Raw genomic sequence first — 24590 nt, forward strand, 5'->3', positions numbered from 1 at the left:
CATATTGTTCAGTCTTAAAGGAGCATACAGCACAGCTGCAGGGGGCTCAGCCACAGCTTTCCCTTCCTGGTGCAGCCCGGCCAGCCCATCCCGTCCCCTATCAAGCGGTGGCATCCCTACGTGCTGCTGCACTTTCCCCCTACCTGTGCCAGCTGGTCCCAAAAGGCAGGAGGCTTCACCATCACTTCTGCTGGCCAGTGCTGACCCAGCCGGGTGTCCCTAGCAGCACGTGGGAAGCCAGCTTCCGGCTGGGCGGGGAAGCATGAGGCTGGTCGGCACTGGCCAGGAAAAGCAGCATGCAGCTGAAGCCGGCTTCCCCCGTGCCGCTGGGGGTGGGGGGAGGGCGAGCTGCATTTTGCCCCTGCCTGTACCAGTGAGTCCCAAGCAGCACATGGCACCACCGCTGATTCTACTAGCTGGTGCCGACCTGGCCGGCCTCCTCTCGTCCCCAGCAGCATGTGGGAATCTGGCTTCAGCTGCATGCTGCTCCGGATGGGACAGACCCGCCCAGTTTGGCACCAGCCAGCACAGGCAGCAGCGGAGCTGTGTGCAGTTCGGGATTGACTGACACAGGTAGGGGGAAAGTGCAGCTGAGCCCCCTGCTGCTCTGGCTGGGCTCATCCTGTCCCGAGCAGCACGTGAATACTCCTCTTCTCACACGCACCGCGTCGGCAACATCAAGCTGACGTGGTGCGTGTGGGAACCTTGTCCCTTCCCCAGCCCTTCAGCAGCCATTAGGAAGCTGCTGATGGGCTGGGGGAGGGACAAAGGGTGGGAACAAAAGTAAACTGTGTTTACCTTCGTTTCCCGTCGCAGCGCCGCGAGCCAGAGAAAACAGCTTGGCGGGCCGCATGTTGGACAAGCCTGATATAAAGGGAGCCCACTTTACAATGTAACAAATAGGGATACATTCCCAGGCCTCAACTGTACTGACCCCCAGACCCGTTTCTAGCACTTCTACAAGACAATTAGTGGTACTCACCAACATCAGACAGTACACACAAGCACAGGGCACTATCATAATGGGGAAGGTAACTACAGAAACACATGTCCTAGACAGCAAGCGAGGAGCACGGATTCACACAAGAGACTATATTTTGGTGTGCATCACTCCCACAATGCACTGCACAAAGCAGCTGACTGGGCTTCTACCACATCGATCGCATAAGAGTGAATTTACCTTGCATATAACAAATTTTTGGTATAAAATGGGTCATTGCATAAGAATGATTCCACACATACAGAACCCGCATAAAGCCCAGACCTGTAATACACAATAGACAAAAAGTAAAGAGAATATAAGGGGATCCTTCCAAAGTATAAACATACAAGTAGCCCTAAATTTTAACACCAACATCATGTGGCATCAAAAGCAAGATAGTGATAAGGGCTGTGCAAATAATTGATTCAGCCGCTAAAATAAAAAAAAAGTAGATCAGACTAAATACTAATGTTTTTGACTACCCTTGCCAAATTGAAAAACCAAAAAAGTATTTCATTTTATTCCACACAGCTTTTTATTCAAAACCAACCAGCTATTTTATTTCAATTCACTTGAAAGGGTTAGATTCACAAAATGGAAAGAGAACTGCACACTTCGCACATAATTTAGTGGTTGAAGTACAGGCACAGATAAAATTCTTACCTTTGCCTGAAAGAATTTAAATCCCTATTTCCCATGAGATAGCCCTTTAGGTTCTAAGGCATTCTGTGGAGTCATAGCTTTCTGTCTCAATGGCTGCATCTACACAAGACATTACTGCGCAGTAGTGTCAGAAGAAAACCGTGTGGGGATGCTGTGGCACAGTAATGCCAGTTACTGTATAGTCATTTAGTACTTGGTTATGCAAGCACTACATGATTTTCATGTAGCCAGTCATGTAGATGTGGACAGTGGGTATTGTGTATGAAGTTGAGCAACATAACCACAGGGACTGAGAGAGACCATTCAAAATAACCTATAACTTGATGAAAGGCAGAGTGCCTTTTGCCTGCCTTCCACCTGACTGTCTAAACATGGCTAACTACTTATCTTTATAACCTGATGGGTTAGGGCAATTTTCTGGGAAGGGGAAGGGGGTGTAGATCCCACCAAGCAGGGGGCATCTACACAAGATGTTTACTGCAGTGTTGCCTAATTCGCTCAGCAGTAAAACATCACTGTCTGTACATGCAGAGCCAGAGTAAACTAATTAACTCCACCATACATTAGTACTGTCAGAGACAAGTACTATCCTATGGCATAGTTATTTACTCCACTACAACACACATGTAGATGGTGATGGGGCTGGCTGGGGCATGAGGGTCCTACAGTGTGGGGACTAGCTGCTGACTAGCCCCCCACTATAGTACCTTGTGACCTAGCCAGCCCCTCCACAATACATTACGCTGGGGGGAGCAGCTCTAGGCTGGCAGGCTGACTCCTTGGGCTCCCAGCCAGGGCTTCACTGCATATACCCAAACCCAAAGCCTGGCTGGCTGGAGCTACACTCCCTGGATTGGTTCTAAATTGGAGCTCAATCCTCCACCTTTTTGATCCAACAGATAACATCTGTTGGGTCGAAAGGATCAGTCTAACTCATAGTGCTTTTGTTAAGCACTATGAGTTAGACCCTGGCGCTATACTTCTGTCTGCACTTAAAGTTCTCAGAAAGGTCTTGGCCCAGTAGCAATTCTTTTAACAAACTTAAAACAAAATCAAATTATTTAAGATGCCTTCCCACACTTCTGTAAAACAAAAACAGCTTTTTTTACACACAAACATTTTCAGACCCAAGCGTCAAATGTGGGCTAACACAGTTGTTTGGATTATTCATTTTTATTGTTTAAAAAACATTTCAGTATTTTATCTAGAGTCATGGAGTATTTATATAGATTTTTTGCATGCCACTCTAATGTGCTTTTGTAAGCAGTTGGCTTAGAATAAAGGGCCAGAGATTCTCAAAGTTTTCATGACCTAGATCATATCGTAATAGAAATATTTCCCTTCTCTCCTTCTCTTCATGACTACAGAGCCCATCTCCCCAATTCCTTTATGATGGATTAACCTCCTCTTGCAGAATAACTTTTCATGTGCAAAAAAAAAAAAGGCAAGGAAAATGCTTTTACATGTGTGTGTTTGCATTGTAGTACTCTTAGGAGCTCAAATTGGGGATCAGGGACCTGCTATGCACACAGAGAACAAAACAGATGGTGGTGCCTGTCCCAAAATTTAAAAATATTTTCCCTCCCATGAATGGAATGCAATTGTTAATATTTTTCTCCCTTATTCAGAAATCTATTTGAGGCCCCATGCTGCAGACACCCAGCTTTTCACTTACCAGTGCAGGGGGAGCCTGGGATCATTGGGGCCTCCCCTGCACTAGCAAGCAGAATGAGTGCTATGCACATATGGCAGGCCAGATATGGGATTGGGGATCAGATCCCATGGTGCTTTTAAATGAAGGTGTGCCAGGGGTGTTGGTTTGTATTAATAAGAGAATAATGAGATCTGGTATGTTTTGATTTTTCAATCCAGACCTATCTTTTTTGTCACAGGTTGCCACCAAATGATTTGGATATAAAATTGACACCGACAGAAAAAGAAAAATGGTTTGACTATCAAAGCTTAGAAGAGTCCTGGTATCAAGCACAAGCACCCACACTCACATGATTATTTGCCTATAGTTTGGACCGCTCATTCTCTGCTATGTGTGTTTCTAGTGGGGCAGGGGGAGTAGGAGGATTCGTGGATTTACTTTCTATATTCAGTGAGTCTGTGTAAAGCCCGGTTAGTTTTTTTAAAGGTGTATTTTGTCACGCTTATAAAAATGTTTTCTTGGGAACTACCTCATTATTGTTTTATATAAACATTTTGGACACTTTTATAAATAACCAAGAAACCTGGGCAACTTACTTTCCACCACAACATTTTATTTTAGAATAACATGTTACTTTTAACATCTCTTAGTACTGAAGCATAGCTTGAGGCTGCTTACTTTTCCTCACTTTAGTATTCTTGTCTTTTGGGAGCAAGCAGTGATCCAGAAAGACAGACGGACAACTTTAACCTGTGAGAGTAGCTAAATATAGAGATGTTGGACTGCACATAATCTACAATATGTTACTGCTGTTTTATATTTAAAATCTGAACTATATTTTTCAGTTCCCCTAGCCTGGAGTACAAGTTAAAAATTATTCTCCTGCCAGCTACAACGAAGAATTAGATTTTTGCAAGTTCCAGTGTCTTTTACTGCTCCTTCCAGTCTTGTAGATGAACAGATGCTGGAAATGGCAGCTCATGTTTCAAATTAGGGGCTCCTTGGTGATATAAACGTGTAATGCTTTTCACAGGGAAAGTTGTTGGATCCAAATTGAAAATGTTAGGCAGGTCTCCAACTTTTGCTTTGGTACTGGTGCTATCACTAGCAGTTAAGGAACTGCATGGTGAAACATTAGTGGGAGAGAATTTGTATCAATAATTATTAAAAAAGGCTTAAGACAGTCCTTGTCTATCTGTTTATCCCACGCTTGTCTACAGCAGAGTTTTTTTCACTTTCCTTTGAGATAAATGGCTAGACGGACCATGGGCTGATTTGAGAATGAGATTTTCCACGTTCCTCCCTATTAAATATATTAACAAAGGCTAGAATGTGACTGAGCCTAGAATTTCACTCTTTCTCCACATTCCCATCAGATTACACCTCCTAAGAAGTAGAGTGGAATTCTTCAGCAGTTAAGTTTAAATACATTTGTTGAGAATTGTATGTAATGAAAGATGCTTCAGTCATGGGCTTCCTTGCAGTCCATAACCTAGGGATCATCATAGAATCATAGAAAAGTATGGCTGTAAGGGACCTCCAAAGGTTATCTAGTCCAGCCTCCTGGCTGAGGCAGAATCATCCCTATCCATACTATCCTATAAATCCATAATCTAAACTCTACATAACACTACCCTCAACCCTGATACAACACAGAGCTAACACCCTAACCTGCCACAAGTAAAGCAAGGGAACCATGACAGCCAATGTCCTGTTTCTATGAAATGTTGTCAATATAAGCTCAAGAGGTCCCAGGTAGAGAGCCACACCTCTGTTGCAGAGGAAGGCAGCCCTCCCCACACAAGTGTGTACCAATCTGGCCATGGGATGAAATTCCTTCCTGACCCCAAATATGGGAATTGGTCTGAACCTAAGCAGAGGGGCAAGACCTTCTGGCCAGGAACCTCCAGCTTTGGTCCTAGCAGAAACATTGGCACACCCCAGACAAAGTCCATAGCCTTGGCTGTGGCCAAAGCCCAATGTCTCTAAGGGTGACTTAAAAACATCATGCGGGGGCAACCAGCAAAGCCCAGAAGCCTGGAAAATACCCATAGTAGAACATAGGCATAGTTACACATAGGTCATCCCTGGGGCTGTCCAACCTCTTCTTGAACACCTCCAGTGATGGAGAGTCTACAGCTGCCCTAGGTGGTCTATTCCATTGCCTCATTATTTTAGCAGTGAATATCCAATATAAACTTACTTTGATGCAATTTCAAGCCATTGGTCTGTGTTCTCTTCTCTGCAGCAAGAGAGAAAAGGTACTTCCCTTCTTCTTCATGGCAGCCCTTCAGGTGTTTGAAGACTGCAATCATGCCCCATCTTAAGTGCCTTTTATGCAAACTGAACACTCCTGGGTCCTACAGCCTTTATTCATATGACTTTTGTTCCAGTGCCTTTGTCATCTTTGTTGCCTGTCTCTGGACTGTCTAACTTCTCAATGTCCTTTTTAAAATGTGGAGCCCAGAATTGCACACAGTACTCCAGTTGAAACCTAACCAGTGCCAAGTGGAGAGGCACTATCACCTCCCATGTCTAGCACCTAATGCTTCTATTGATGCATCCCAAAATTGCATTCTCCTTTTATTCAGCTGCCTCACCCTGCAGACTCATATTGTAGCTGTTGAGTAGGTCACATGAAATACACCTTTTTGAAATCTAGCATCCTAATTTTCCTGATCTCATGCTTTCCCTGTCTCAGGACCTGGAATTATATCCTATCGTGATCGTTTCCTCCCAAGTGACCCAAAACCTTCACATCCTCCACCAATTCTTCCCTATTGGTCAGGACAAGATCCAATATAGATGATCCCCTAGTTGCAGCCTCCACTTCCTGGAACAGAAATTTGTCCTTCACACAAGTTAGGAACTGGCTAAATCAGTGGTTTTGAACCTGTCGACCATGGATTCAAAGGGGTCCACAACTCTATTCAAAATTTCCAAAGGGGTCAACACATCCATTTGAAATTTTTTAGTTGTCCACAAATGAAAAAAAAGGTTGAAAACCACCGGGCTTGACATTTCATGTTTGGCTGCATTCATCTTCCAGCAAGCGTCCAGAAAAGTGAAGTCTCCTACCAGTACCATCCCACAGCTTTTAGACAAATTTGATTTGCCATGTTCCTGAAGAGTTCCTCATCCATCGCCTCTTCCAGATTTGGTGGCTTGTAATAATCCCCCACCATTATATGCTACTGCATCTTTCATTTTTCATCTTCACCCAAATACATTCTGCTTTGCTGTTGTCTTCCCCCCTGAACCAGCGAACAAGAGTGTGTTTTTGACATATAAGGCAACACCACCACATTTTCTCCCAACTCTGTCCTTCGAAAATAAGAGTGTAACTCTTGATGTTGACATTACAGTCGTAAGAGCTGTCCCACCAGGTCTCTGTGATAGCAATCAGATCATAGCTCTTTTCACAGGCTGCAGCTTCCAGCTCATCTTGTTTATTTCCCATACTTCTTGCATTTGTATACGTTTATCAGACATATTTTGCACTTTGACTTACTCACTCCCCTTTTGGGCCACTTGTTGCAGGCCTGTAGCTCTCTGGCCCTTTCCCAGAGTTAAGTTGCTTCTTTGAGTCCTTTTTCCTTTGGATTGTGCGCTCTGTTGCAGGAAGGTTTTGATCACTATCCCCCATGGAAAGTACTTTAAAGCCACCCTTACTGGTTTAGCCAGATGATGCCCAAAGATGCTTTTGCTCATTCTCGTCAGGTGAATTCCATCTCTTGATAGCAGTTCTCCTCCCAAGAACATCCCCCCCATTGTCATAGTTGACTTTAGAACAGAATCCCTTCTGGTTAAGAAAAGAATCATGAATATGTTGGGAAGATCTTTTGCATTCAGGTTCATCTGGGCCTGAAACGTTTTACCAATATATGGTTCTTTTGATCCTTGTTGATTCTTTTAAGCAGTGTGTTTTTGTGTGATGGGTATAGCTAAGTCTGATCATCTCTCATGAGCGAGGGGAATAAGGAAGATAAAGATACCATTTTATCTTAGTACTTACAGAAATGGGGAGAAAATCCTAAAATCATGTTTAATTTCTTAGAATAGGACTTGGAGAAGAAGAGTAAACGCTTTTTCTTTCTATTTGAGTGGTGGATCTGTTTGTCTGTTAGATACAGAAACACCGTGTGATTAAATAATGCTTGTTTCAGTATTGGTCTTGCAACATAACATCAGTTCCTGAGCTTTATTTGTTTCTGGTTTACGTACCCAAATGGTTAGATAGCATGTGAACTTCAAAGTGGTCTGTAAAAGGATGTCTTTGTATGGCACAGCTATGTGCAGGAGTAGACTTGAAGAAATAGTCCCACAAATTTGATATCAATCAACATTTCCTGCAGGTCTGTGCATGTAATTAGCAGGAAATACCTTTACTGATAGACATCTTTCAACTATTAAGTATTTTACTGGAAGAACTGGAATATTTTCAGATTAAAATTTCTTGTATTTCTTCCAGTTCTTTACAAAGTACTAGCTGTGTCTGGATATGCTATAAATGTCATGTATATTAATGCATTTTTATGGCTCAGTTAAACTTCTGAAGGTCAGACAATGCTGGGGTGAAATATAGTCAGTGTTTAGAATCGGAGTGAGGAACAGAAAAATAATCTTTATTCATCCAGTGAAACCTGCCAGTTTAGGTTTGTTCCTTACTATGATCTTGAGATACTTCTTTATCCCTTAAGGTATCTATGTCTCAGATCCTGAAAGGTGTTGGCACTCTTAACTCTACACAGGTGTATGGTACTTAGGATTTATGAGAGGAAATTAACACTAACCAATATTTTCTGCCCATTTTGAATAGGTACATCTAAAATTTTTCACTTGATCAAGCTGGTTTAGGTATGATAAGATAGGATCAACATTAAAAGTAAAGGAAATAAGATGTGCAATAATGAGGCAGGCTAAAGCCAGAATTTGAGTTCAAATGAACATCACAACTAGGAGAGTACCAAGCTTTGGGGAGAGTTCTAAGGAGGAAAGCTTCAAAACATCAGTTTAAGTTAGATCTAATATGGTCTGTATGAAACATGGCCTAGCTTAAAGTAAGGATTGTCTCTTCTCCACGTTTGCTCAGCACTCTTTGGGTATACAATAACATTTCATCCCAAATGGTTGTTTAGGGCACTACCATAATGTAAATAGTTAATACTAAGGTCTGTGGCATCTCTGGAATTCAATCTAAGAGAGTTCCATAGATTTGGGCTTGCTGCTGAGATGGCAAAGTCCCCTGTACCTGTGAGTTTTGCTCTACTGAAGAAGACAGCTGTCATGATCTTAGTTGCAAAAAGTTAATCCTAAACACAATCTGGACACAGATTATTCAGAACCATAGGGAGCAGCAGAAAATTAATCTATCTGGAGTGAATAATATGTAAAGGAAAATGGTGGGAAGTGTTCTTTTTGTCCTCGCTTTTGGCAGCTAAGAGGTTTCAGATGTCATACCCTTCCTTGGCATTCCTTTCTGGTCCCTTCATGTTGCAGTAGTCAGTCCTGGAGTTAACTAATGCATGGGAGGGTCTACATCTGACTGGACAGGATGAAATATTCTAGCTAGTCAAACTTTCACAGTCAGTTCTTACATTTGCTGCATATTGCTTTTAGGTAACTACTGTCACCTGTTACCTGTCCACAGTAATAAATAGTATACAAAAGACATTCTTTCCTCAGAATTAGTCTATTTGGTAATGGATGATTCTTGTTTGTTAGAGTTTGTGGCAGTAAAACAACAGTCAGTGATCTGGAAGATGGAGGTAGAATGGAACTCACCCCCTGCAAGTTTGCAGTTCATACCAAGCTGGGTGGAGTAGTAGATGATATGCTGGACAGTAGAGCTAGGATTCAGAGGCACCCAAACAAATTGGAGGATTGGACCAAAATAAATCACATGAAGTTCAATTAAGGACAAATGTAAAGTCCTGCACATAGGATGGAATGATCCCGAGCATCAGTACAGATTGGGGACTGACTGGCTAAGCAGCAGCTCTGCAGAAAACTACCTGGGGGTTACAATGGACAGTAAGCTGAATATGAGCCAACAGTGTACCTTGTTGTGAAGAAGGCTAATGGCATATTGGGTTGCATTAGTAGCAGTGTTGCCAGCAGATGAAGGGAAGTGATTATTCCCCTCTGTTTGGCACTGGTGAAGCCAGTGCCGAAAAGACCAAGTTTGGGGCCATCCACCACAGAAAGGATATGGACAAATTGGAGGGAGTCCAGCAGAGGACGACAAAAATGAGTAGTGTTGGGGCACATGATTTATGAGGAGAACCTGAGAGAGCTGGATTTATTTAATCTGGAGAAAAGAGGATTAAGGGGGAATTTAATAGCAGCCTTCAACTACCTGAAGGGTGGTTTAAAAGAGAATGGAGCTAGACTGTTCTCAGTGGTGACATATAACAGAACAAGGAGCAATGGTCTCATGTTGCAGCAAGGGGAGTTAGGAGGGTAGTCAAGCAGAAGAACAGGCTCCCCAGAGAGGTTGAGGAATCTCCATCCTTTGAGGTTTTTAAGACCTGGACAGAAAAAGCCTTGACTGGGATGAGATAGTCCTGGGGATGGTCCTGCTTTGAGGATGGGGCTGGACTAGATGACCTCCTGAGGTCCCTTCCAATCCTAATTTTCTATGGTTCTATGATTCTAGTAGTGTCTATGGCTTAAAATAAATCCTGTGTGTACTTAAAATATTGAATTAAAACATTTCTTAAGACATGCTGTGAGTGAAACATGAACTGTTAGTAGACATAGCTTCTTTTTATGTCAGGTCTCATTAAGAGCTCTGCTTTCATGTTTCATGTTGTTATCAAACTACTAAGTTTCTTGGCTGGAAAATCATTTATTCCGGGCATTACATATTTCAGCACAGTGAACAATAGCGAGATTTCTTTCTGTACAGGGTATAATGTAGATAATACCATGTCAAAAATGTTCAGCAATTGCTTCCCAACTTTAAAACCTGAGTCACTGAAGTTCCCTGGGCTAGATTTTCTCAGAGCAAGTGAAGTCAGTTTGATTTCTGAAGGGAAAATTAGCACTTTCAGAAGCTCTGAAATGTATTAAAAGATGCATCTGTGCCTCATTATTTCTACACGCACACACATACACCATATTCTGTTGATAAATATAACATATTTTACATACCTTCCCAATTGCTAATCTGTAATGAATTCTTGAAGGACAGTGGGGAAAAAAGGAAAACCCATTAAGCGCTCTCAAGATCATGTAAAGATAAGGAATGTATTTAGAAACTTTTGTCAGGGAGGGATTCTGCTCTTTTAATAGACATTTCTCATAGGAAGTGTATTCTATGCATCTGTTTCAGTCTGATTAGAGTCAGATTCAAACTCTGTTGCTGAAGTTTAACCTAAGAACAGATGTTATGGTTTATGGTGAAATGAAGACATACTCTGGACATTATGTAACCTGCTTTGGAACTGCTTAATACTCTATGCTGTTCCTTAATCCTGCCACAATGTTATAATCATAACCAAATGGTTTTCAACATGTGTTTGTAGACGGTTATCTTGCCCAGGCTTAAAGTAATGAATATAAGCCTCAGAAATAACCTTGATTGCTTTAACTGTTTTAAACCTGATATTTCTATTATTTCCAAACAGTAAGTGTTGCTGATTATCCCCTGGCTTACCTCATCTATCTGAAATCTTGGCCCAGATCCTATTTTTACTCTGCTCCTGCCTATAAAGTACATGTCTGGCCTCGGGAGTGCTATCCTCTTTTACCCAGGGACATGCTTTGCTCTCCCATTCTCCCTATAGGGAGCCCAGAGCATTCCTAGACGCTGATTCTGTTCCACCAGTAGAGAGGAGAGCATGAAAGAGAGAACATGACTCAGTGGCTACATGATGAAGGCACGCTCCTGGGAGGGACGAGACTCCTGGGTTCTACCTCCTATTCCCAGTGACTCTTTGTGCACTTGACCCAGTTATTAATAATAAATGCAGCTGGACTTCTCTCTCCCTCTGTGTATATGCTTCATCTGCACAAATAATAAAAGCCCAAAACAAAATAATATATAATGTTATTGCATGTTTTTAGTGGAAAATGCAAGTTTATATAGTTTTATTGTTTGTTTCACTGGTTGTTTTCAGTGAAAGCTGTAAACTACTACTGTTGATAAATGCAGGAACAGCTTTGGGAAGAAGAGCCAGAAATATTTCCCCTCCTTCTCCTGAGAAAATATTGGACTACTGGGTCAGGCTCCATCCATTTTCCTTCTCTCACCATATCTTTTGCTGCCTAGTGGCTCAGCTTCAATATGATGAATGAAGGATGGCCTAGTGATTAAGGTATTTTCCTAGGCAGTGCAAAATGGAGCTTCAAACTCCTTCTGGTTGAAGAAATACCAGAACTTTGGTCTCCCACTTCACTGGCAAGTACCCTAACCACTAGATATTCAGCAGAAGCTAAGTGATTTGTCTTCCTTTCTTCATCAAACAGTTCATCAACATTTTTTTTCCATAAAAGGAATTGGGGAGTTAGGCTTAGTTTATATACTTTGAAGAATGAAATTGCATTGCAACTGAGCTTAGGGTTGAGGTAGATATCTAGGTTGTGTTTCTGGATCACTTCTGAAAATGCATATGAAGCCAAGCTTTGTCATACAGGGATCTTTCCAGGCCAAATGGAGTTTCATAGATGTCCTTGCAGTTCTGTATCTACTGCATAGGATGGATTAGGATCAGATCTAGCAACTGGGATATTTAAAATCTGTGCAAGTGCCATGTAGACATCTTAAAGATGGAGTAAGATCTGGGCCATGGTCTTTCTACTACTTTGTTAAGAATATTACTTGTACTATAAAAATTGTATTTATATTAAAGAAAATAATTAGAAAGTTGTCACCAGCTTTGCTTCAGTAGCCTGCGATAGGGTACACAAGCCCCATACTGGCCATCCAAGAGTGAACAAGTTGCTCTGGGAGAGAGAACAATCTTCTTGTGGTAAGACCTGGCAGATTCTAGGACTTAATCAGAAACTGCAAATTGCCAGGACATCTCTCAAAGAGAGGTTAGCTTGGTGGAGGACTACCGGTTACCTGTGGCTACTGTGCCCCCTTTTTGAAATCAAGTGTTGGATTTCCTGTTCTCCTTTGGCCCTGCTTTTCTTGTCATCATGAAAGGAAAAAGTGAAGGAGTTGATTGATATCGACTGCTCCAAACTATATATTACTTTCCCTCCCACCCCTTCTTGACCTATCCGTTAAAACAGGCATTTCAAACATATGAGCCATAGACTGGATTCACGCCACACAGCCATTCTACCTGGCCTACTAAGCTACCCATTGGTAACCAGAAGTTGCGAGGTATGGCTTGCCTGGGAATCTGGGGCTCTTAGCTCTAGGGGATGTGGCAGCAGGAGTGTGAGGGATAGCTGATACAGCCCCAGTCTCCCTTCACCTGCATCATTTATCCCCCGCACTGTGGCTCCAACTCTTCGGCTGCTGGCCCCATCACTACCCTGTCTTGTAGTCACTGCATGCTCTGAGCCAGAGCCACAGCACAGGATTGCAGAGGCAGCAGCAGCTTCTGCTCTGGCACAGGGCACACAGCGGAACCTGGAGCTGCCACTGTCACTGTGTGCCAGTGCGGGAGCTGTCTCCACTGCCACATTCCCTTGACCAGACCCAGAGCAGACCTGTCACCACCACTGCATGCTCCTGTCTGGATGCAGCCCACAGGGAGTGCCACAGTCTAGGTCCAGCCTGGGGCAGAAGGTGAGTTAGACACTTGTACTTCAGAGGTTACTTTTCCACCTCCACGTGCTTAATTTGTTTTTTAAAAATCCGCTAGTGTTGGCAAGGAGAACAAAGCATCTGCACTTCTTTGAAGTGAAGGCAACTCTTACTTCAAAAGCTAGCCAGCAAGTGGTCTGGAACAGAAGGGTAAAATTCACTTGGGTGTTTTGGGCTGGCATGAGGCCTTCCACACCACCTGCACTCTATATTTGGAAACTATCTGGTGTGAATCTGAGTGGCCCTTTAAGGTACCTGCATATCCAGACATATTATTGAACACGTCTTGCTGAGGCTAATGTGAAATTGCATATGGGAAGTAATACATAACATGTAGCATGGGGGCCCACAGTGCTGTATTTATGAGGATCCAGTGATCTTAGGACGGTCCCCAGCAGTGATGCAAAGAGTTTGTGTCTGCTTTTTCAGCTCAGGCACAGAAAGGGATTCCCCAACAGAGCCATGGCTCTGGCATAGGTTTCAAACCAGTACCAACAATATGAAATGTTTGAGCTTTGTGCATTTTCTTGCAGAGAGAATTATGGATATAAAGACTATTTTCATTTAACATTTAATTCCAATTCCAATTAATTAAAATGCTTTAAAAATATGGAGGATTCCTCTAAAAAATTAAATGTTTCTACAATGACTAGTTTTCTTCAACAGAACTGTCACTTTAAATGTCAATTTGTCATGCATCTCAAAGCGACCAAAGGCAGAAAGGAACACCCAGGAAGACCCTCGTAGTGCTACTTTTAAGAGTTACAGTGCTTTCCGGACCAGATTTTTTGTTGGTATAAAGGTGTTGAATTTGATGGGATTGGACTAATAGATTTTTAGCCTTTGGTCTTAGATTTACATGTACTGCTTTCAGGGAAAGGCATGCCAAGAACTTGTCAACTCATGCTTCAGAGGAAGGAGAGAGATAGAAGTGTTCAGTTACTGCTGTTTGCCTCCCCAGCCAATACTTTCATTATATTCAGAGTATATTTGTTGGTAGAGAATAGACTGGGGAACAAATGAATTTCTTACCCTTTGTCTGCTGGGAGTGAGGGTGCAAAATGGAATGTGAGCCCTCCACAACACTGTAGACTGTTTAGGTACAAGAGCTAGAAACCAGCTGTTCACTCTTAATGCATCAGCTTAATTATCTAGGTAACCACATTTATTTTATCCAATATCATAGCATTATGGCAATATTGGCATTGTAGTGCTTAGACTCTGAGGTGGAAGAAAAAATAACTTTCTAATCTACTAGAATTTTTGAGCATGTTAACAAAATAATAAATTAAAAAACTAGCAGGATTTATTTAGACTTTCAAAAAGCCTTAAGATTCTTCATCTAAGATACTTTCAAAGACAGAGTGAGAAACAAAATGCTGTTATGGATTAGAAACAGATAAAAACAAAGTAGAAAGAGACGATACATTTGTTAGAAAGTTATATTTGAGGTCACAGTTGTGGTCAGCCAAAGTCCATATTGTCATTGGTATTTAACATATTAAATAATCAAAATTTTTAGACAAAAGACATGTGACTTAGGTTATTTGAGGCTAGTGGAAATATTGAGTTCCTTCAGAGGCAATTAAGAGATTAATGGATGGACAGTACAGTGACGGGAGAAAATATGGTTGACAAATGCAGAGTCATTTTGGATAGAATAACTTTGCTTATACCATATTGAGTTTTAAATTAAATATAACTACCAGGGAAGAAGACCTGGCCATCACTATAGACATCCCTGTTGAAATATTTACTTAATACGCACCAGTAATTTTAGTTGTAGAGGCAGAGTATATAATGAATCACTTGAAATAATTTTTAAAATATTATAGTGCCACTGTATAGAAATCCCTCAACTGGAGCATTACATCTAGTTCTGGTCACCATATCTCACACTGCAATGGAAATGATTAGAGGCATGGAAAATTTCTACATGAAGACAGATTGTGAAGAGACAAATAAGTGGTCATATTAAGGACCTACAAAACAATACATGGCATATAGAATTTAAATCGGGCATTTCTGCATGTTCCACTTCATACAAAAATAAAGGGTGGAATTAAAATGGAAAGAAGAGCACTTTAGAAAGATCAAAGAATGCTATGTTCTTAAAAATTATAAGTAACTTATAGAGCTCGCTGGCACAAGACAACAATAATGAGACTAAATACTAAGTAAATGACATAAATGTCTAGGGCTGAAATTGTCCCCCTGTTGAAGTCAGTAGCAAAACTTTCATTGATTCAGTTGGGCCAGGCTTGCCATTACAGTACTTTTGATCCAATATCAAACTATGTATTGGAGCTAGAAACCCACATTTTTCAGGATATACAGCAACCATAACATGGTAATTAGGAAAAAATGCCATATGGCAGGTTATTCTGTAATTGTGCAATATGGTGTTTCTTTCACCTTCAACAGAAGTGTCAAGCATCGGCTTCTCTAAGAGGTGGAAACTTGGTTAAGTGGAGTACTGCACCAATATGTTGTCTCAGTTCTGTTCCTAATTAAAGAAGTGCTACTTTGAGCCCTTGACATGTGTGCAAATGTTCTTTCAGTAAGTCCATCCTTATACAAGCACTGAGATATCCACCCTTTCTCGGAGAGCACACTGTTGTGACAGTTGCCAAGTGTGGGGAAGATTAAGGAATGCTACAAGTATGACACTTTGAACAATAGAAGTTAACTGAAAGTTGTTAGTCCCTATAGCAGCCATACTGGACTGATCTCTCTCCTTTTTAGTCTGGTAACACTTGCATATTGCCACTCATTTCACATTCATTTGAACATCATCCAGTCCCACAGTTAAAATAAAAAACATCAAGAGTAACAGCCCCATGTGAAAGTGTTCTGAGTTACAGCTTGCCTAGCCAGCAAACCTTTCAACTCTGTGATCCAGTGATTTGTACTACATTACTGCACACTTGGTTTCAAAGCAATTCATACTCATTAGCAAGAAAAGTTAAATGCTTGTTTCAGACTGAGTGCAGGAACCAGTAATAGGTACAGCCAATATGTAAATTATCTGCCCTTGTTAGACTATCATGTTTTACACTTGGAGCTCTTATTAATCTTTAGCATGCTTTATTAGCACACAAAGTACAGCCATAATTTTCATTTTTGCTTTTATAAACCGGGTGTAAAGAAATTCTGTCACAAAGAAACCCTGGTTGGATATACCTTTGTCAAGTTATGAGGTTCTGTTATTGTTCAGTATAAGTAAATACATATTAGCAAACTGAATTACTGTCTAAATTGGCTGATGCCATTGAAGTTGCAGCCACTGTGAATTAGGCATATCATCAACAGTAACTCTGAAGCACAACAGTTACCAGGTCTTCAGTGTTTTGTTTTAGTAAAAAATCTATTCTGGATGTTGCAAATATTGATATAGATATATAGATACATACTTAAGCAACCTCAGTCAGCAAGATTTTTTTCATTCATTTCCGATTCCAGTTCTGTCAAAATAAGAGCTATCAAGAAAGAATAACTAGATGTCAAATTCAACATCATAACAGTGACAACTATCTAGGCTATTGTGCCATGCTATTTTGTTGTTAACAGTTATACTGTGGTGGTTTAGAAAGGTGACAAAAATAGCTGCTTCCCATTTGCAGTAGCTGTTTTGCATTAATATCTCAGCTTTTTTAAAATGATTTTCAACTGGAATACCCAAGGGAAGCAATTTACACTAATGACTAAAAGTGAAGTGCTTTAAAAAACATTTTATTTTAACTAGAACTAGTTAAGCAAGCACCTGTTCCTTTTTTCCCTTGTTCTTAACAAAAAAATGAAACCAATTAGCACAACTTTTAAAAATAGGCAGCCTTAGTGACTACATCTAGATTAACAACATCTATGCTAATGTTTCATTTGGATAGGTGCTGGAAGTGATAAAGAAATTAAGCCGTAAAATACTAAAGCAGAGAGATTGTTAACTCTGTAACAGATGCTGCTAGAGTTAATGGGATGCCATAGTAGTCCGCTTTAAAGAAACAAGAATGTCCTTTCCCCACACTGTATTTGCGTCTGCATTTCTCAGCAGAGCTACCATGGTGATTTGATCTTAGTGATTTTATATTAGAATTAATTTGTGCTGTATATTTTTAGCTCTTTGGTCTTTCACATGCAGCCTTATAGTGGGCTCATCCTTATAAGGAATAATAAATTAAAGCAGTCAGTGGGGACAAGAAAACCTTCATTCTTTAAAAATAACTCCCACAGATGCTAGCAAATCACTTTTATTATATATTTGTTTTTAACTGTGTGGAATTATTTTGATTATTGCTTTTATGGATAGACTGTGCTGATAAGAGTCTGCTCTAGCGTAAAGGGTAGCACACAGCAATGGTGTTTCAGGGGCATTGCAAGGGATGGGCCATGCCTAAGAAAGCTAGTGCATTTTCTACCCAGCTTTCCACCTTGCCCTGGGGTAGGGAGGGTATCCTAATGTTTGCTTCACCCTCATCAGTAGTAGCTAGCAGTGTCCCCTGCCCTACACCCTCTTTTGGTCCAACTCAGTTGGCTGATATCCGGGGGAAGTTGTTCATGGTCAGTTAACAGCACCCATTTATCCAAGGTCAAGACGAGCCATTTAGGGCCTTAATGGAGGGGGCATGAGGTTCTCTTTTAAATGCAGCATAATCGCTCAATATAAGCCATGACCTGACCATTAATTAAAATTAACCACTAACATGACTATCTACATACCTTTCGTGGCAGAACCTGAGAATATTTTAATAATAAATTATTTTTGAAAGACTGGAAAGACACTTAACACCTAAGCAAAATTAATTTGAGACATCCCTACTTGACAACATTTTAATTTGTATCTCATAAATGTCTCTTTAATAGGAATGAAAAGAAATACATAAGCAGATACTGGAAAGAAGTTGAAGTTGGAGATTTTGTTCAGCTTCGTTGTAATGAAATCATACCGGCTGACATATTGCTGCTCTCTTCAAGTGACCCTGATGGTCTGTGTCATATAGAAACAGCTAACCTGGATGGGGAGACTAACTTAAAACAAAGACAGGTATTGCGGAGATTCTTAGAGCTGGTAAGTCAACATCTTAAATTTGTATTTTATTTAAAGTATGGGAGCAATTCACCAATCCAGAACCAGGCAATTAGGGCAGATTTTCCTATTGCTACTTATCCATCGCAGTGGTTGCCATAAAACTGCTAGTATTTGTCAAAAATTAATCTCATGATGGTATCTGAGGTTTCACTGTCACCTTCTCCAGAATATGAATAGGAGGTGCTTGCTGCACTAGCATGAAAACTTAAAATAGTTTTTTATTGCATGTAATTTGGGTTTGCTAAATGAATTTTTAACTGTCCAGTACATAAGAATTTTCAGGGTATGGGAGAACAAATGTTTTCCCTGACTCTGGGCTAAATGACTTCCTCTTGGAACTTTGCCTAAAACTCCATGTTGCAGTATTTCTCTAAAGAGTGTAAGACCTTGACATTCCAAGGTTTAAAGGTGAAGTACCCAGGAATTGGGCACATTTTGCAGAAAAAAGAACACTATAAAACCTGCTTCATTCTTTTCTTACTGCCACTCCCCTATGTGTAACCAACAAGCAGGCAAACAAGCCCTGGAAGTCAGGGACAGAGGCAGCTTTCACTGCAATTACATGAAAATGATCTGAACAATTACCTAACATTGCAACCCTTCTTAAGTATTACCATATTCATTCCCTTCCCTCTTTCTTCCTGTAATTCCTATAGGCTGGCAGGTCAGCGAAGAACCACCTGAAATACTTTTCTAGAAATCTACATGTATATTCTAGCACACCTGCTCATTTTGCCAAAAGCAATTTAGGATAGAAATTACATAACTGTAGTGACTCTTCAAGCACCAAGAAAGGCATAGAACAACCAGTGGGATAAAAATTCCTTTGCAAAATTCCTTTGCAAAAACTCTTAACTTCAGGCAAAACCTAGCACCTTCAGTGGCAGAACCTGAGAATATTTTTAGTACTAAAATCTAATAAACTTACTTGAGTAATAATCTTATTTTACTAATAAGATCTAATAATCGGAGCTGAAATGTGATGCCTAAGTCACGCACAGAGATCACTAATGTTTAAAAAAATGCTTATCTCATCTCTCCCTCCCTCTCTCTCTCTCTCTCTCTCTTTTTAAACATCAGTGATCTCTGTGCGTGATTTAGCTGTCATGTCAGCTTTGATATATTATAACTAAAATATTATTATTACTAAAATAAGATTAAGCTTTTCTCTAATAATCAAAGCTGACATATGACACCTAAATCACACACGCACACACGCACAAATATAGATGTGTGTGTATATAGATATATCTATAGCTATATCTATATCTATCTTTCTCTCTTTATATATACACGTGTGTGTGTGTGATTTAGATATCATATGTCAGCTTTGATCATTAGAGTATAGCTTAATTACAATTAACCAAATGTTTTGATAGCTATGATCAGTTTGTAGCCCAAAACACCTAATTTGTCTACTCAAAAATCATACTCTATTCCTACTGAGGGAAAGAATGGCCCAGTACTTAAAGGCGCTTGCTGGAACTCTGAACATGTGTGATCTGGGTCAAAGTGTGAAGAGATTTAGGCTATATCTCTAATGCTGTCCTGCCAAACCCAGGACTAGCGCACAGAAAAGAAGCCCCATCCACTCACTCCCCTACCACATGCCTCCAAAACTGTTATTTAAGTGACATATATCCCTTAGCTAAAAGAAAGAGCCTGAGAGTTACACACATGTAGAACCCTACTAACCTGACTACATTGTCTAATTGCAAGATTTTGATGTGTATGGAGCAGGAAGGAGTGGGCGAGACTTGTTTCTTGGCAGTGGTTCCATGCTTGGCACAGAGACGATATAGACATGGCCTTAAGTGTTGCAACACTGAGAAGTACACCACTTAATTTTTAGTCACCATGCCATCTAGTGGAATCCACTTCTCTGATTTATGCACCCTATAGATACCCTTTCTGCACAGAGGCTGAGTCCAGATGAGCGTGGCCTTGTGGTATGTGGCCATACCTCATGTTCAGCTGTTCTCCACGCTGCAAGGGAGCAGTGCGTGGGGTTTGACCCATGGATATCCAGGGGTCAGAAAAATCTGGGGGGGGGGAAATGTAAAATGGTGTATGTGGGGGTGTATGCTGCCCAAAACTGGAGCCTGGCCAGCTGGAGCCACACTGCAGCTGCCAGCTGGGCTCTGCATGGCAGGATTGCTGCTGTTGCAGCCCCAGAAGGCCCCCAGGACCCCAGGTAAGGCTTCTGGGGCCAGCCCGGTGCTGGCCCCAGCCTCCCCTATCTCACCCAGAATAGCCTGCCATGCCAGAGGGCATGCGGCAAAGGCATTCCTCAGGGACAACTAGCAGTGGCACAAGGTGCCCCACTGCTAGTTGTCCGGGGGAACCAAACACCCATACACGGGTGGACACGGCCAGAGAGTCAAGCCCATTAATGAGTCATACAAGCCAGCAAGCTAAGTAGGAAACTACCTAAGCTAGCCAGTAGGAAGTAGCAAGGAGAGAGGCCTTGACTGTAGGTATGATATGAATATAGTTGTATCAGATGAGTTCCATAACCATTGCCACTATAGAGTCACGCTCTCACTCTCTGCCCCAGTAAATGTTTAAATATAAATACAAATGGAACAGTTTCAGCCACAGAAATTATGAGAGACTCACCCAGAATGCACGCTAGCCTAGTAACTGGTTGAATGCATTGTAGCCTGCTGGGGAGGGGGGCAGGGGTCACACCAGGGATCAGGTACCTATTCCAAATCAGTCAGAGAATGGATTTGAATCAATATGTCTGAAATTCTGTCGGACAGATTTAACCACTAGGCCAGGGGAGTCAAACTCACCTTGTGCCCCAGGCTGGATCCAGGTTGCAGGGCCTGGATCTAGATTGGGGCACAAGGAATCTGCTGCAGCAGCAGCAGATCCAGACTGGCACTCAAGGAAACTGCTGCAGCTGTGGCAGCAGCAGCAACATCAGCAAGAGCTCCAACTCCAGACTGAAGCATGTGGCTTCTACCACAAGCCTCTGGCCAGTGCCAGAGCTGCTGCCACCATGTGCTCTTTTCTGTGGTGGCAGCTCCAGCTTTGACTCTATTATGGGGCATGCAGCTGGGGCTGGTGGCCAGCAGCCAGGGTGGTAGGGCTGTGGTGAAGTGGCCAGAGGGTGACTGGGGCCATATCAGCCCTTACTAGTCCTTCTACCACCAGTTGCCATTCTGGCTGGGCTGGTAGCCTGGCAGGCCAGATAGAGTAGCTGCATGGGCTAGATCCATTCTTGCACTAGAGCTAGAGACTTGGTTGAGGCCTGCTGGGATCTGCTGATTCCTCAGCGGCGGTCCAGCTGTTCCTGATTTCCTTGTTGGCTACAGGCAGTGAAGCTCTAAAATTTAAACCGATTATCCCCAGGTTGGCTGCTTAGGGCTTCATTGGTCTTCAGAATTATTTTAAGCCCAATCTCCTACTCCTTCCTGTATTTACTTAGTCCTCGGATTCTTCCTGGTTTCTGGATCCTGGATCTTGACCTCAGCTGCTGGTTCCTAGCTCCTGACTCTTGGGCCCCTGACTTCTGGCCTCACTCCTGCCTCATGGCTAGTTCTGACTCTTTACTTGGTACGTGTCACTGCCTTTCAGCTTCACTCTCCTCTCCAGGTTTATGACCTGGCCCTCACCCACACCTTAGTACTTAACATCAAGAAGTTCAATGCCATCAAGACTTAGTGACAGAAATTTTGGCACGAAAAGAACATAGTCATGTCCAGAATGAGGTAGCAACTAAGTGGGACTGTTGAGGAACTCAGTTGTGCTTAAACATTGCCCTGAAGCACCTGAGTCCCTTTTTGAACTTAGCCCATTGCCCTTTTGTGTCTCAATTCTCTGCCTGTAATATAATGAGGATAATAATTGTTCTATGCTATTTGGTGAACGGAGGATAATCTCATTTAAATTGGTGAGGTGTTCAGGTATTACAGCACTGGTAGCCGTAGAAGTTTCCAGGATAGAGCAAACTTCCATTCATTTCAATGAAAGCAGAAATAGGCTTTAAGAAAGTCTTTTTAAAGAAAGCTCCAAAGGAAGCTGCAGTACTCTCAGAATAACTCAGAAACCCTTTAATGCTTGAATCCTCTTTCTGTGTCATTTGAGCTGTCAACAGAGTGAACACCTGCTAGTTCTGAGAAGTCCAGGACAGCTGCAGTACCACAAAGGCCCTACATTGTTGCACCTGGTTGAGTTCCTCTGCCGAATACCAGCCACCCTCATGAAATTATCCCTGTCAGTGGGCACATCTACACGAGATGCTTAATGCACAGTAGCCTAATAACACTGCACAGTAGTGTGCTGGGCAAGAACCCTACTAGTACACTACTGCGCAGTAGCATTAGGCCACTGTGCAGTAGGTGTCACTAAAAACCCATGCACTGGCGCTGCTGGGCATTTAGTTAGTACTTCATTAAGCAAGTACCAGATGAAATGCTCAGTAACTACTGTGGATTAATGAACATGTAGATGTGCCCAGTATGTTGTCAGTGCATGTGGCAGCATTCAAACTGTCTCCTGAATGTGAGAAGAGTCTTCAACATCTTTGACCTTATTTCCGTGCTGAATTGAGCAGGGGTATGACAGAAGGTGGTTCTTAAGATGAAGGGCAAGCATATTGTACCAAATATCAACTATCTTTTTAACATGGGAGCCTGTCCCCGCAACCCCTTCTGAGTACTAACCCAACATGTTCATTCATTGGAAATGAATGCTTTTAAATTATCAGCTTAAGCAGCAAAATGACTTAATATGCTTGTGGTCCTGTGGCGCTGCTTGCATTTCGCAGCACTTTTTTTAAAGTGAGAAAATAAATTAATAGATTTTATAGTCTTACTCCCTCCTGTTTATAGCATGTACATGCTAGGTCATGTGGCTTATCACAGACCAAGGGGAAAAGATTTTGCAGTAATCACTCATTAAAATACCAGCAGCACATCACAGGAGTGAACTAGCTTTTCAATGGCAGTACCTCGAACATCTGGAAAAATTTAACAGCCAGCCTCAGCACTTTCATGTTTCTCATAAGAATGAAATAACTTGTTATATAAAACATGAAGCATGAAGGAGGAAAGGATCAAGATTTTCATTTTACTGACAGAGGAAGGGCCAGATTCTCTGGTATCCCTTTTGTGTACTGAATGTAGGGAATAAAGAAAGAACCTGGGCCCAGAAATGTTGCTTTAAGTCATTTGGGACCCACTACTTCTGCCTCCAGCCAGAGTCCCTGCCTTGTCCTGATCCATAAAATTTGTTGAGCCCTGGGTGTGCTCGAAGTTGCATGCCGGAAAGAACTGCACCATCAGCATGCCCTGGCTGGAATGCAGCGCGCTTCAACCTTACTTCGTCCAATCCCTGACACAACTTCTGCCCCATTTGTCAGGGAGGAGCCAATACAAAGGTGTTAGAAGGAGGTTAAGTTTTTTTCAGAGCTCCTCTGCAGCAGAGAAAGGTGTTCCACTTGGGCAACCTATATCCTCTTTGTAGCCTCAGTACACCCCACGAATGTTACTAAGGGCCCAGAGCTCCAAAGAATGTAAAAGTCTTTGCCCAAAATTGAGATGGGTCCTGACTCCTCATGCTGTGCTCATAAAACACCATTCTTTTATGCACAAACAGATCTCTGTCTGGAAAAAGTCCTTCACAGCACTGCTTTGAACACCAGTGGCCCATCTAGTTCTCAAGCCCAGTGCTTTGCAGAGTCTAAACATACATGCAAGAGGCTTGTCAAGGCCCTTGGATTGCTTCTATAGAATTGATAGATTTAGATTGGTTCCCTCAATTAAGACCCGGGTTTGGTTTGGTTTTGAGGGGTGGGGGGAGAATATGCTTCTGCTTCCTCTTCTGCCTTGATTTATCTGAATAATTCTGTTAGGGATGCTACTGATTGTCACTTAGCATTGGTTTCATGTTAATGGATGTGAAATGTCTGGCATCAATTGTCTATGATTATGTATCCTGTTGGTGTGAAACCAATTATTGATGCTCTACGCTGTTTTAACTTTGTAGACTGCATTATCAGTTCTCTGGCTTTTGAAGAATCCAGTTTTGAATACATCCTGTCAACAGGTAGCCTAGAAAATAAAAGATTGCTTAAGCAAATAGGTAAAACATTAATTTGTGTAATTGCAGTTTAAAGAGCTGGTGCTCCTCAAATCATTTGATACTTGAGAAACTACTGCATGATAATTAAGTTTATTAGTCTTTTTTTCCTCTTATTTTGTCACAAGTTTATGAAAGAGGCAATTTTTTAAAAAAATCACTATTCACAGTTAACAAGTAGTATTTATTTCACTATCTCTGAATATCTGTGATAATAAGTAAGCAAATCTTAGGAAACTGATTAGAAAGCATTTCAGAAAAATATTTCAGACTGCATTAAAATTTTATCTTGCCAGGATAGTAAGTAACTTCTTTGAAAAAAAATTTTTTTTTGAAAAGAAGTGTAGGG

At 41.6% G+C, this 24590-nt stretch overlaps 1 protein-coding gene across 2 annotated transcripts in view; it reads left to right on the forward strand.

Annotated features, from left to right (window-relative positions):
* The window catches only part of ATP10A (ATPase phospholipid transporting 10A (putative)), a 170909-nt gene that overhangs the window by 48631 nt on the left and 97688 nt on the right, over nucleotides 1-24590 (forward strand). For both annotated transcript variants that reach the window (XM_025195615.1, XM_006017071.3), the window contains exon 2: nucleotides 17926-18130. In XM_025195615.1, coding sequence (XP_025051400.1) covers nucleotides 17926-18130 — 205 coding nt within the window. The remainder of the gene's footprint in view (nucleotides 1-17925; nucleotides 18131-24590) is intronic.

This window comes from Alligator sinensis, unplaced genomic scaffold (genome assembly GCF_000455745.1).
Source record: "Alligator sinensis unplaced genomic scaffold, ASM45574v1 scaffold144_2, whole genome shotgun sequence".
NCBI lineage: Eukaryota > Metazoa > Chordata > Crocodylia > Alligatoridae > Alligator > Alligator sinensis.